The sequence below is a fragment of the Arvicola amphibius genome, chromosome 7 (genome assembly GCF_903992535.2).
Source record: "Arvicola amphibius chromosome 7, mArvAmp1.2, whole genome shotgun sequence".
Lineage (NCBI taxonomy): Eukaryota > Metazoa > Chordata > Mammalia > Rodentia > Cricetidae > Arvicola > Arvicola amphibius.
In genome coordinates, this window is record NC_052053.1 from 66,858,490 (window position 1) to 66,872,621 (window position 14,132).

Sequence of the window (14,132 nt, forward strand, 5' to 3'; positions counted from 1 at the left end):
CACATAAACTGTTATGTGTTCCTGTACAAAATATGTACAAAGCCAAGACAGTTAAATGGTCCAGCATGTAGAGGATAAGGACTGTAAATGCCACACAAAACTGAGATTCTCAATATTTTTACTGAGATAATCATATTTCAAAATTAAATCATTTTAAATAACTAAAACACAAAAATGTTCAAAAATCAAAGTACAAAGGTCACAATACTATGAGGAAATATACTATTGGTGTTTGTTCAGGGAGCATATACTAAAATTGTCTTCTATACGTGAACCAATATATTAATGCTTCTCTCAGCCTTGGTCAGTGAAGCCTCTTTCTGGAGTGTGTGACATGTAAAGCATGGACCCATGTCTGCCCTAATACTGAAAAAGAGTGACTGCTGAATACTCACCCCAAACAAACATATTATGTATGTTCTGAAGCCCAAGAAAGGTAGCAAGAGACTGTTGGAGGAATGTGATAGAGTTGGGTGCTGCCTTTTAGATCCACTGTAGCCATAACAATTATGCAGATATAGAAGAAACAACATGCTGCAGAAAAATAAAATAAAAGGAAGTGATTAAAGAAAGGATGTGGGAGAGAGCAAGAAGGTATAGGAGAGAGGAAATGAGGAAGCAGAAGTTTAGCAGGAAAGCAGGGAGGGAGGGGAGGAAGGAAAGGAAACGAAAGTTTTGAGAGTAGGAGGGGCCAGAAAGGGTCATCAGAAGTGAGTAGCAGAGGAAAGAGGGTAGTAGGAATGACTGATTCATAGATTAGCTTAAATAAGTTTTTTTTCTGTCTAAATTATCATAAAATTTCTGCTTATGCAGTAAATTCTTGAGTAAGAAGTCACATAACAGCTCTCTAGAATAATATGAAATATATGCAATTATTCCTGTGATCTTTCTCAAGATCCAAATGCACAATGAAAAGTCAGACAAACCAAGATGAGACACGCTGAACATAAATGTCTGAAAATGTTCTTCGAACAAAGAGTGCATCTGAACAAGGGACAAACCACTTACAGGGATTGATGCCCTTCATAGCTGAAACAGGATGGCGAGCTCCCCACTGTTAAGACCTGTCCTCCACCACTGCTACTCACATACAGAGTATGCTCAGAGGAAAAGGAACACAACATGGTGGGGTGCTCTATGTGAAAGAATTGATAGATATTATCTGGGATTTACTAAACAGATTGTTTTGAGCTATTCTCTGCCATTTTCTGATGATTTATGTTACCAAGTCATGGAGAAATGCCCTAAATCCCTTTTCTCTATGGTGATCTCCACAGCAAACAAACAGTTACCATTGTTTAAGCACATCCTCCTCTCCATTACTTGTCATCACTTAGGGTTCTCTGTCTTTTTATTGCTTGAGGTAACATAACTCTGAAGACTGGTTCCATGCTACTGCTTTTTATGAGCTGTCATCAAGAGTTGACCCTCCATCCCTCACCAACACAACAATCATATTTTTGAATCTGCTTTTGCAATGTGCTTCAAGTGGTAAAGAGACAATGAAGGAAATATAAAATACATAGTGACAGAGACATAGACAAATAAAAAATGGTACTAGGAAATATCCAAGTGTGGTATCCCTGAGTGGGCAGGTGAATACTCTGAGACAAACCACTTATGTGTATGAAAACCAATCCCATGAATCTCCTCTCAGATAAAAAATTAAAATCACATGAACTAAATGTTTGTGAGTTGCCCGCTAACAAGTTGGATTTTCAAGGTGAGTGATAAAAAAAATTAACTTCAATGATAACGGAAAGGATTTGAAGTAGTTCCTTAATCCTGATTTCACATAGGAAGAGCCTGAAGTACCTCTTATGACTAAATTCCATCTAAACACTCTGCTGGGATTTACAGGGATATGTACTGAGAATGTGGTATCTTTTGTTGTCTTTACAGCATGAATGTGGAGTCACTTAATGCTTTCCATCCAAGATCTTCACAGTGTGAATCATACAATTTCCTATTTATATGCAAGTGGGAATCCGGTGTCAGAAAAATGTTATTCATTTTCCATCACCAGGTCCTCTAAGAAACACAAGGGCGACTCTCAGAAACCTGAGGGACTAGTGTTAACCTTGCCCTGTGCTTTTTTCATCCTCTCGGAAACTCCCTCAGTGAAAAAGAAGCCCTCCTGCTCAGGCTAAAATTCAGGCCTAAATGAGTGGCCCCATCTTTTGCTCACTGCAGCATCCAGTAGAGCATGTTTGTTCTGGTACTGCTCTGCTGCATGGTGCCCTTTCCAAGCTGTGAGTGTTTCAGTGTTTCAGGAAAGAGACCCAGGCATGTCATCTGTGGGATGACTATACCATAATTATTGTACCTGTTCCCAGGCTCCCTGTCTCAGTAGCAGTGGAAGGAGTAAGCACCTTGTCTAGTACAGCCCTCACAGACCCAGTCCCTCACCTAAACTGTCAGTGGATTGTCATTAACCAGTTATGGTGTAAGCTGGGTCTGTCATCCTCCAGGAAAGTGTCTGAAGTGGATGTGAAGAATCTGGAGTGGTGGAAGCACACATTATAGTTCTGATCTCAAATCCTAAGTTAACATCAGTAGAGAAAACTCCTGTTTCATGAATTCTAATTGTTCTTAATGCTAAAAAGCCCAAGTCAGCTACCAGGGGCAAAAACTGAAGGATCAGAAAAGCAGAGTATTCAGCCACTAGAGAGTTCTTGCCTCTCCCAATGCTCAGAACAAATGGGGAAGATCCTGTCTCTACAAAGTCTCTGATTTTGTCTCTCTAAAACCTCAGACTGCCTCCCAGAGTGAATCCTCGGACTGCATCTGAGTTCTTGTTTTCTCCTCTCTAATATTCCTCTCTCTGCCCATCCATGTCACTCCTGTGTCTGTTTCTCTGGTGCTGAAATTAAAGGTATATGATCTTAGGTGCTGGTATCAACTTTGTGTGAGCTGTGCTTCTAATTTGCACAGATTAATCTCTTATAGTACAGGATAGGTTTGCACTCACAGTGATCCGTCAACCTCTGTCTTCCTAGTGCTCAGATTAAAGGTTTGTGCCACAATTGCCAAGCTTCTGTGCCTAACACATGTCTTAGCTCTGCACTCTGAAATTCAGGATGCTTGTTAGATCACAAACAAAATATCACTACACGTCCAAGATCTATGTTTTCATTAAACCGAACAATCTTCAAACTTTGGACATGTATTACTGTGCCAGGGACAAAGTGAGAGAACTCCAGTGTGAGCTTGGACAGAAACCTCTCTACTCAGACCAGCATGGGATGTGGAGGATGAACAGGTACTACCAGATACAGTGGTCATCTGTAATATGCAGCATTTGCAACTGTTTGATGTCCAACCTACGTTTTTTGCCTTTTAAACAATTTAATCCTTTAGAGTACACTTTACTTTTAATCTTACTTTTAATAATATGCTAATCATCTGTGTTCCCACACAATCTTCTGAGATGTCTAATTTCTCCTTGTCAAACAATTCAGCACATTTTTATATCTATATCTATATTTATATCTGTAACTCTATAGATAGAGCTATATAGACAGACAGATAGATGATAGATAGATAGATAGATAGATAGATAGATAGATAGAGAGATAGAAAGATGATAGATAGATAGATAGATAGATAGATAGATAGATAGATAGATAGATAGATAAATAGATGATAGATAGATAGGAGTCTAAAACTTTGAAACTTTGTAAGACAGCTTTGTAAGAATTTTGAATAATCTTTAATTCATCCTTTTTATTTTTAAACTTGTGATAAACCACAACTTCCTTGAATTGATCTTACTTTTCAAAGTTAGCTTTAAAAATGAACCATCCACAGTTTCCTACCTCTAAACTAATAACTTGTAAAAGGGTACAGTTGTTATAATTGTTGCATGATTGTATTTTTGAACATTTGCATTTTGTTAAAAATTGGCTTTCATGTCAAAGTCCAAGCTAATGATTCCTCTATAGGCATATTGTGCAATCAGACCACCAAATTCTCATCAACAAATATGCACATACCAGCAAAAATCAGCTCTGGTCCCTCTTCAGCCCTTCCCATAAACAACTAAATTCTATGATTTTCACAGATTGTGCTTTTGTGGGTACTTTTGTAGCATACAAAGTCTCCCAGAATTATTCTTCTGCATGCTTTGTTGTTGCTAACTGAAAGAGACTGGTGTCTTATGTGTGAGCTAGAAAAGTGTCCTCAGAGAAGCCATGTTGGCTAGCGACTCCATGTTAATAGGCCATAGGCTTGGGGCAGGTTTATAAAGGAAAAGAGAATCTATTCATCTGAGGCTGAGGATTCTCTGGAATATCAGGCTCTGACACTAAGAGTATATAATGAAACTTTGGAGACCACATTCTTAGAATACTGACAGAAGAACATGTAACAGTGAATTAAATAACTGCACACAATTTTGAACACAAAGGTTCCAATGTCATATTTTACAGGGTCAGTGTGAGGACCAGCTTACATAGTTGCTCCTAAAATGGATGGACAGGTTGAAATTTTAATGAGTTTTTAGACCAAGTCTATATCAGAACCAATAACTCTATTCTCATCCTAAGGATTTTACTTTTGACCAAGAATACCTAGAACTTTCTGGGGGAGCTTACCAATATAAATGAAAATGCTTCACATATTCACATCATGGAAAATAAATTATTGAACAAATAACACAGGTAAAGTTTTCCCTCTGTCGTAAAAGAAGCAGCAAGTGTTTATACTGGAAACCTTATATCACACAACATATTGAAGATTGGGAAAGACGGTTTCTGCCATATGGAGAGAATCCAGATTGTATGTTCGAGACTCTTTGAGTTTGGTGCTCTGGCTTCTGTTTTGTAGGCTTAGAACTAGAATGGAAGTCAAGACAGGAAAAGACATCTTAAGTGAAGGGTAAGAGGCACAGGGTAATACAGAGGTTTTAAAGGAAAAGTTGGGTGTAATGAGAGAAAGGGACTGTGTGGGTAGAAAGCATAAAAATTTGGGAAAATATAAACAATGTCTTCTGAAAATACAAAATTGATTCAAAAGTTTTGTGTTTTCTTACAAAAATGCATTAAATTCTCCATTGTACTGAATATATAAATATGCAGGAATAAACACTGACCTAAGACAGCATGAACACAGCCATGTGTTGCCTGGTATCGAGGTGGGAAAGGGAAAGGCAGGGTGGGTAGTAAAAAGTGATCATAGGAAGAATTTCAGGATGCAAACAATTAACTGCTGCAAATATAAATATGTCCCCACAGCAATCACTGAGAGGAAGACAAACAGCAACAAGAACATTTTCCATGAAAAAAAAAAAAACTAAAGTGTGTTGAATCCCTAACAAGGAAAATGTGTACACAAGCTACATTAATGATTCATTTCTAAAACTGTTATCAGTGTGTATGATGTTGTATATCTGCTCTGAGTACTGCCTTCTGCCCAGGTCCAACTATAGAGCCTGTTATGGCAGGAAGATATACAAATAAGGCTTCTTTGTGCCCATAAAATCCAGCCCTGACCTGACCCTGCACCTCTGGCAGAGGAGACTTGCTCTGGATTTCCAAGTCCTCCCAGGCAGGGTTCAGCACTGAACACAGGACACTCACCATGGACTTATGGCTCATATTGGTTTCCTTTGTTCTTATTTTAAAAGGTAATTCATAAAGATGAGACACTGTGTGTTGTGTGGACATGAGAAAGAGAAAAAATATCTTCTCTGTCAGTTTTCTAACCAGCATTCTCTGTGTTTACAAGTGGACAGTGTGAGGTGCAATTGCTGGAGTCTGGCGGAGGCTTAGTGCAGCCTGGAAAGTCCCTGAAACTCTCCTGTGAAGCCTCTGGATTCACCTTCAGTAGCTACTGGATGGACTGGGTCCACCAGGCTCCAGGGAAGGGGCTGGAGTGGGTTGCACGTATTAATGGAAATGGCGGTAGCACCTGGTATACTGAAGCTGCGAAGGACCGGTTCACAATCTCCAGAGACAATGCCAAGAACACTCTGCACCTGGAAATGAACAGTCTGAAGTCTGAGGACACAGCCATGTATTACTGTGCAAGAGACACAGTGAGTGAATGTTACTGTGAGCTCAGACAAAAACACCGCTGTGGGGAACACAGAACCAGCAGGGGGCACTGAGAGCACTTAGAGATCTTAGTCCCAGAAGAGCCTGCTCAGAGAAGCATGGACTTCTCTGTCTGCACTGCCTCTCCATATCACACTTAGGGATTTTCTCTACAGGTATAGTGTGTAGTAGTCCTTGACTGTCCAAATTATTATTTGAATTTCTGGTTCCAGTTGTGTTGTGTGTGTTTATTTATTATAGTGTTTCTCCTTGTTTCCCTTTATCTCTCCCTGTTTCCCTATCTCTATGTTTCAGTCTCTCTCCCTCTCCTTCTTTACTCTCTCCCTCTATCTCTCTCAGTCCTCTCAGTCTCTGTGAGTGTGTGTGTGTGTGTTTGTGTATAATGACATATAATGCATTTCTTTAAAAATCTGCACCACTTGCCTTAAGACAGATTCTATCACAGTGTAGAATGAATTGCAAGCTGCGTTCCTGCTGCCTGCCTGGCTCCCCAACGCTAGCTTTACCCAAAATAATTACATGGAAACTGTATTCATTTAAACACTGCCTGACCTATTAGCTCTAGCCTCTTTCTGGCTAATTCTCACATCTTGCTTAACCCATTTCTAATACTCTGTGTCGCCCCACAAGGTGGTGGCTTAACGGGAAAGATTCAGCATATCTGACCTGGTGGCTGGCTTCATGGCATCTGTCTCAGCGAGGAGAGGCATGGTGTCTGCTTCATGGCGGTTGCCTCACTTCCCTTCTTCCCAGCATTCTGTTCTGTCTACTCCACCCACCTATGTTCTGACCTATCAGGCCAAGCAGTTGCTTTATTAAATAACCAATGAAACAGCAGATAGATAGAAACATTCCTACATCATCACAGAACCTGGATCTCAATGACTGGGTAGTCTGTTTGTTTACTGAAACCCAGTGATGGTTCTGACTCCACATTCTGTAAATGGTATATTGCTTGGCTGCTACACCCATTTATTTTTTTCGTAGAGGATTCTGAATTCTGTGTTCAGAACCCACTGAAGGGTTCTTGTGTGGCAAAATCTTGTTTTTCAACAGCCCCATTATAGTTGCTTTTAAAATTTAGGATGTGCTTTTACCTAAACAAAATGCAGATCATCACACAGAGAAAAATAATCCTGTTCAGTGACCAGCATAATTTCCCAAAAAAGACAAATAAGATTGTTAACCCTAGAAGATGAAGGAAGCTCAGAGCCACATGTGAGTCTAGTAGACCCTGTGGTATTTATTTATCTTCATGAGCACTACACTACCCACACAGAAACAACTACCCCTAATTAAAATAGTGTATTTTTTAACTTTTTAATTTTATTTATTTTTTTTATTAAAAATTTCCACCTCATCCCCGCCTCCCATTTACCTCACTGTCCCCCCTCCACTCCCCCTCCCTATCCTGTCCAGAGAGCAGTAAGTGTTCCCTACCCTGTGAGAAGTCCAAGTTCCTCCCCCGTCCATCGAGGTCTAGGAAGGTGAGTATCCAAACAGGCTAGCCCCCACCCCAAAGCCAGTATGTGTAGTAGGATCCAAATCCAGTGCCATTGTCCTTGAATTCTCAGCAGCCCTCATTGTCTGCCATGTACAGAAAGTCTGGTTTTATCCCGTGATTTTTCAGTCACAGTCCAGCTGGCCTTGGTGAGCTCCTATCAGATCAGCCCCACCATCTCTGTGGGTGGGAGCACCTCTCGCAGTCCTAACTTCCTTGCTCATGAGCTCCCTCCTTCTGCTCCTCCTTTGGACCTTGGGTGCTCAGTCCAGTGCACCAATGTGTGGCTCTGTCTCTATTTCCATCCATCGCCGGATGAAGGTTCTATAGTGATACGCAAGATATTCATCAGTATGTCTATAGGATCTGGCCTTTTCCGGCCTCCTCTACTCAGCTGCCCAAGGAACTAGCTGGGGGCATCTCCCTGGATACATGGGAACCCCTCTATAATCAAGTCTCTTACCAACCCTAAAATGGCTCCCTTAAGTAAGATATATACTTTCCTGCCCCATATCTACACTTCCTATATCCCAACCATCCCATTCACCCAAGCTCTCCCCATCTTTCCCTTCATAATTTTTCACCCCATCTCTCCTTAACCCCATCCCACCCCACCCCCAAGTTCCCAATATTTGCCCCGGAATCTTGACTACTTACAATATGCAGGAGGATAACTATCGGTTTTGTTTGGGTTCACCTTCTTATTTATCTTCTCTAGGATCACAAATTATAGGCTGGATGTCCTTTATATATGGCTAGAAAACAATTATGTGTGAGTACATCCCATGTTCATCTTTTTGGGTCTGGGTTACCTCACTCAGAATAGTATTTTCTATTTCCATCCATTTGCATGGAAAATTCAAGATGTCACTGTTTTTTACCGCTGAGTAGTACTCTAATATGTATATATTCCACAGTTTCTTCATCCATTCTTTCATTGAAGGGCATCTAGATTGTTTCCAGGTTCTGGCTATTACAAATAATGCTGCTATGAACATAGTTGAACAAATGCTTTTGTAATATGTTAGGGCATCTCTTGGGTATATTCCCAAGAGTGGAATTGCTAGCTCCTGGGGTAGGTTTATCCCGAATTTCCTGAGAAACTGCCACATTGATATCCAAAGTGGTTGCACAAGTTTGCAATCCCACCAGCAATGGATGAGTGTACCCCTTACTCCACATCCTCTCCAGCAAAGGCTATCATTGGTGTTTTTATTTTAGCCAATCTGACAGGTGTAAGATGGTATCTCAAAGTTGTTTTGATTTGCATTTCCCTGATCGCTAAGGAGGTTGAGCATGACCATAAGTATCTTTTGGCCATTCGAACTTCTTTTGTTGAGAACTCTCTGTTCAGTTCAGCGCTCCATTTTTTAATTGGGTTAATTAGTATTTTAAAGTCTAGTCTCTTGAGTTCCTTATATATTTTGGAGATCAGACCTTTTTCTGTTGCGGGGTTGGTGAAGATCTTTTCCCAGTCAGTAGGATGCCTTTTTGTCTTAGTGACAGTGTCCTTTGCTTTACAGAAGCTTCTCAGCTTCAGGAGGTCCCATTTATTCATTGTTGCCCTTAATGTCTGTGCTGCTGGGGCTATACGTAGGAAGCGGTCTCCTGTGCCCAAATGTTGTAGAGTACTTCCCACTTTCTCCTCTAACAGGTTCAGTGTGTTCAGATTGATATTGAGGTCTTTAATCCATTTGGACTTGAGTTTTGTTCATGGTGATAGATCTACTTTTATTCTTCTACAGGTTGACATCCAGTTATGCCAGCACCATTTGTTGAAGATGCTTGATTTCTTCCATTGTGTACTTTTAGCTCCTTTATCAAAACTCAGGTGTTCATAGGTTTGTGGGTTAATATCCGGGTCTTCTATTCAAATCCATTTGTCGACTTCTCTGTTTTTATGCCAGTACCAAGCTGTTTTCAATACTGTAGGTGTGTAATAGAGTTTGAAGTCAGAGATGGTAATGCCTGCAGAAGTTCCTCTATTATATAAGATTGTTTTGGCTTTCCTGGGTTTCTTGTTTTTCTATATAAAGTTGATTATTGTCCTCTCCAGATCTGAGAAGAATTTTGATGGGCCCTTAATGGGGATTTCATTGAATCTATAGATTGTTTTCGGTAGAATTGCCATTTTTACTGTGTTGATCCTCCCAATCTAAGAGCAAGGGAGATCCTTCCATTTTCTGGTATCCTCTTCAATTTCTTTCTTCAAAGACTTAAACTTCTTGTCAAATAGATCCTTCACTTCATTGTTTAGAGTTACCCCAAGATATTTTATGCTATTTGTGGCTATCGTGAAAGGTGATACTTCTCTGATTTCCCTCTCTGATTCCTTATCCTTTGTGTATAGGATGACAACTGATTTTTTTGGAGTTGATCTTGTATCCTGCCACATTACTAAAGGAGTTTATCACCTGTAGGAGTTCTTTGGTAGAGTTTTTAGGGTCACTTATGTACACTATCATATCATCTGCAAATAAAGAAGGTTTAACTCCTTCCTTTCCATTTCGAATCCGCTCGATCCCCTTATGTTGTCTTATTGCTATTGCTAGAACTTCAAGCACTATATTGAAGAGATAATGACAGAGTGGACAGCCTTGTCGTTTTCCTGAATTTAATGGGATGGCCTTGAGTTTCTCTCCGTTTAATTTGGTGTTAGTTGTTGGCTTGCTGTAAATAGCCTTTATTATATTTAGAAATGACCTTTGTATCCCTAATCTCTCCAAGACCTTTATCATGAAGGGATGTTGAATATTGTCAAATGCTTTTTCAGCATCTAATGAGATGATCGTATGGTTTTTTTTCTTTCAGTTTATTTATATGATGGATTACATTGATAGATTATCGTATGTTGAACCAGCCCTGCATCTCTGGGATGAAGCCTACTTGACCGTAGTGGATAATTTTTCTTATGTGTTCTTGGATTCGGTTTGCCAGTATTTTATTGAGAATTTTTGGTCAATGTTCATGAGTGAGTTTGGCCTATAATTACTAGAACTCAGTAGTTGACTGTTCAATTTCCATGAGTTTGATGGCTTTCTGGGGGTAGCATTGTTGTTGAATTCTAAATTTAATCCATGGTGATCTGATAAGACACAGGTGGTTACTAATATTTTTTTGTAACTGTGGAAGTTTGCTTTGTTACCGAGTATGTGATCAATTTTTGAAAAGGTTCCATGAGTAGCAGAAAAGAAGGTATATTCTTTCCTCTTTGGGTGGAATGTTCTATAGATGTCTGTTAAGTCCATTGGGTTCATTACCTCCATTAAGTCTTTTAATTCTCTGTTAGGTTTCTGTCTGATTGACCTGTCTATTGGTGAGAGAGGTGTGTTGAAGTCTCCTACTATTAGTGTGTGTGGTTTGATGGCTGCCTTGAGTTCCAGTAATTTTTCTTTTACATAAGTGGGTGCTTTTATATTAGGGGCATAGATATTCAGGATTGAGACTTCATTCTGAAGAATTTTTCCTATTATGTGTATAAAGTGTTCCTTTCCATCTCTTCTGATTGATTTTAGTTTGAAGTCAACTTTGTTAGAAATTAATGTGACCACACTTGCTTTTTTCTTATGTCCATTTGCTTGATAAACCTTTTCCCCACCCTTTACTCTGAGTAGATGTCTGTATTTGTGGTTGAGGTGTGTTTCTTGTAAACAGCAGAATGTTGGATCCTGTTTTTGTATCCAACCTGTTAGCCTGTGCCTTTTTATAGGTGAATTGAGTCCATTGGTATTCAGTGATATTAGTGACCAGTGGTTGTTAACTCAGTTAATATTTTTTGTAGTAGAGTTTGTGTGTTTCTTTTCTTCTAGTTTTGCTGGTGAAGGGTCACTAGATGTCTGAGTTATTGTGGGCATTGTTGGACTCCTTGGTTTGTGATTTTTCTTCTATTACTTTCTGCAAGGCTAGATTTGTGGCTACATATTGTTTAAATCTGTTTTTGTCCTGGAATATCTTGTTTTCTCCATCAATGGTGAATGCAAGCTTTGCTGGGTATAGTAGTCTGGGCTTGAATCCATGTTCCCTTAGTGTCTGTAGCACATTTATCCAAGACCTTCTGGCTTTCATGGTTTCCATTGAGAAGTCAAGTGTAATTCTGATAGGTTTCCCTTTATATGTTACTTGACCTTTTTCCTTTGCAGCTCTTAATATCTGTTCTTTATTCTGTATGTTTTGTGTTTTGATTATTATATGGCATGGGTATGCTTTCTTTTGATCCAGTCTATTTGGTGTTCTGTAGGCTCCTTGTACCTTCATAGGAATATCCTTCTTTAGGTTGGGGAAATTTTCTTCTATAATTTTGTTGAATGCATTTTCTGGGCCTTTGAGTTGTATTTCTTCTCCTTCTTCTACCCCAATTATTCTTAGGTTTGGTCTTTTCATGGTGTCCCGAATTTCCTGGATGTTTTGTGTTAAGAATTTGTTTGATTTTTTTCTTTATTCTGTGAGTTTATTTCCTCTATAGTGTAGCGGCGGTCGGAGGAATTTGGAAATAACCGAAAATAGTCCTTTTAGAATAAATCAGTTTTAATAAAAGGTGAATAAGGGAACTTACAAAGCCAAGGGTCCAGCGAGGCAGAGGGTGACGCAGGGAAAAAAGAGGGGCCTCCCTCCCGGACCCGGTTCTTTTTAAATGTACCTTTCTCCCCTGGGGCAGCCATGACCCTGAACACAGGGATTGGGCCAGCTGCCCCAACATTCCCCCTTTTGTCTCAATAAGGCAGATTCAGAAACCAAATACAACTATATACAATAGGATTAGATCATATAAAATTACAAGAAGTAAACAATATTAGGTGAGGAACATATAACAAAAATTTTACTAATCATTCTACTTCAGGAAGTCTAAATAATGTAAAAGGTAGCTACAATTATCTAATCTTCAACCCCATCAAAGATCTGAGAAGGGAAGTAATATTACTAAAGCAACCAGGAAGCACCAACGAGAAACTTCCAAAATGTGCAACAGAAGACAGAGACAATTGACTACCTGGGCAACCACATGAAATCTTGTTAGCAGTGTTGAGGCAACCAACTTTGGCTGAGGCCTGATATAACCTGACATACCATTATACAATGGCAAGGAACCTTTAGTAGAACTATCCTATCCTGTCTTGGCAAGATAAGACAATTTTGTTTTATCCACTTATGGATATCTTGTAGCTTAGTCAGTAGTGGAGGTATGCGCTTTTCTTTGCCCAAAGGCCAGTTCTGCCAAGAAGAGGACAAACTCCCAGTGGAGTGTTTTTGGTGCTCAACGTTCTCTCGGGAGTAGAGCATTGTTGCCAGGAGTGATTGTGTCTCATAATTACAAAACTCTAGATTAGATTAAAGGCCATGTTCTACAGCTCTTCAAAGAGGTCGAAGATTATGCTATCTATACTAAATAGAACCTCTATGTGTCTAAAAAACCTGATTATCCTAAATATAAATATGACAAACACATAATTCTCAACACTTATCTAACTGTATGACTAATAGAATAGACAACTGTGCAATAAATGAAGACAATGATTTCCAAATGTAAACAGGGTCATTACATAAATAATATCTGAGGTAGAAATGTACATTGCAATATAGTAAACAATGTCATTACATAAATAATATCAGAGGTAGAGATGTACATTGCAATATGGTATACAATGTCAATATAATAATTGTTTCAAACAGAGGTAGGATCATACTCTCATACGATGTTCAATATATCAATATACAAGAATCAACACTCATATAGTTTTCAAAAAACGATAACTCACAAAAATCAATTATTCCTTCAGACCACCAGTTAATCCCTCCCCCCTTTTTGAGATATATATATATATATATATATATATATATATATATATATATATATATAGTTTATACCCCTGAGTCCATATAAAGCCAGCTGCCCCAACACTATAGTATCTTCAGAGTCTGAGATTCTTTCTTCCATCTCTTGTATTCTGTTGGTAATACTTGTCTCTCTAGTTTCTTTTCATTTACTCTGAATTTCTATTTCCAGTCTTCCTCTGGGTTGTGTTTTCTTCATTACCTCCATTTCATTTTTCAGGTCTTCACCTGTTTCCCTTACCTGTTTGATTGCTTTTTCTTGTTTTTCATGGGTATCTTTGAGAGACTTATTTATTTTGTCTACCTTTTTGTTTGTCATCTCCATTTCTTTATGGCAGTTTTTTACCTCCTGTTTAAGGTCTTCTATTATTTTCATAAAGTACTGTTTAAGGTAGATTTCTTCTATATCTTCTGGAGTAGGGTGTTCACTTCTTGTTGTTTTGGGATTCCTGGATTCTGGTGATGTTATGTTGCCTTTCAGGTTGTTGGAGGAGTTCTTGTATTGGCACCTGCCCATCTCTTCCCTCAAATGGAGCCAGGAGAGCCTTGGTGTCTTGGTCCAATCTTTGCTGTGACTGACTCTGGGTGGATCTCCTCAGTGCAGGAGCAGGAGCTATTCCTGACTGGATGGAACTCCTCATCACTGAATCAGTGATGCTGGTATCCCCAGGACACCAAAGACAAAAGGGCAAATGCGGTGGCAGGGCAGGGTCCAGTATCACACAGGGAATCTTGCAGCACAAGCT

At 39.3% G+C, this 14,132-nt stretch overlaps 1 gene segment (V, D, J or C); it reads left to right on the forward strand.

Annotated features, from left to right (window-relative positions):
• Positions 1–2,163: 2,163 nt before the first annotated feature.
• Positions 2,164–11,385, forward strand: LOC121677258 (the record flags this gene model as incomplete). The annotated part of the segment is given in 4 exon segments: positions 2,164–2,252; positions 3,080–3,262; positions 5,728–6,041; positions 11,342–11,385. Coding segments are annotated over 4 exon segments (630 nt in total), but the record flags the coding sequence as incomplete, so codon positions are not given.
• Between the last annotated feature and the right edge of the window lie 2,747 nt (positions 11,386–14,132).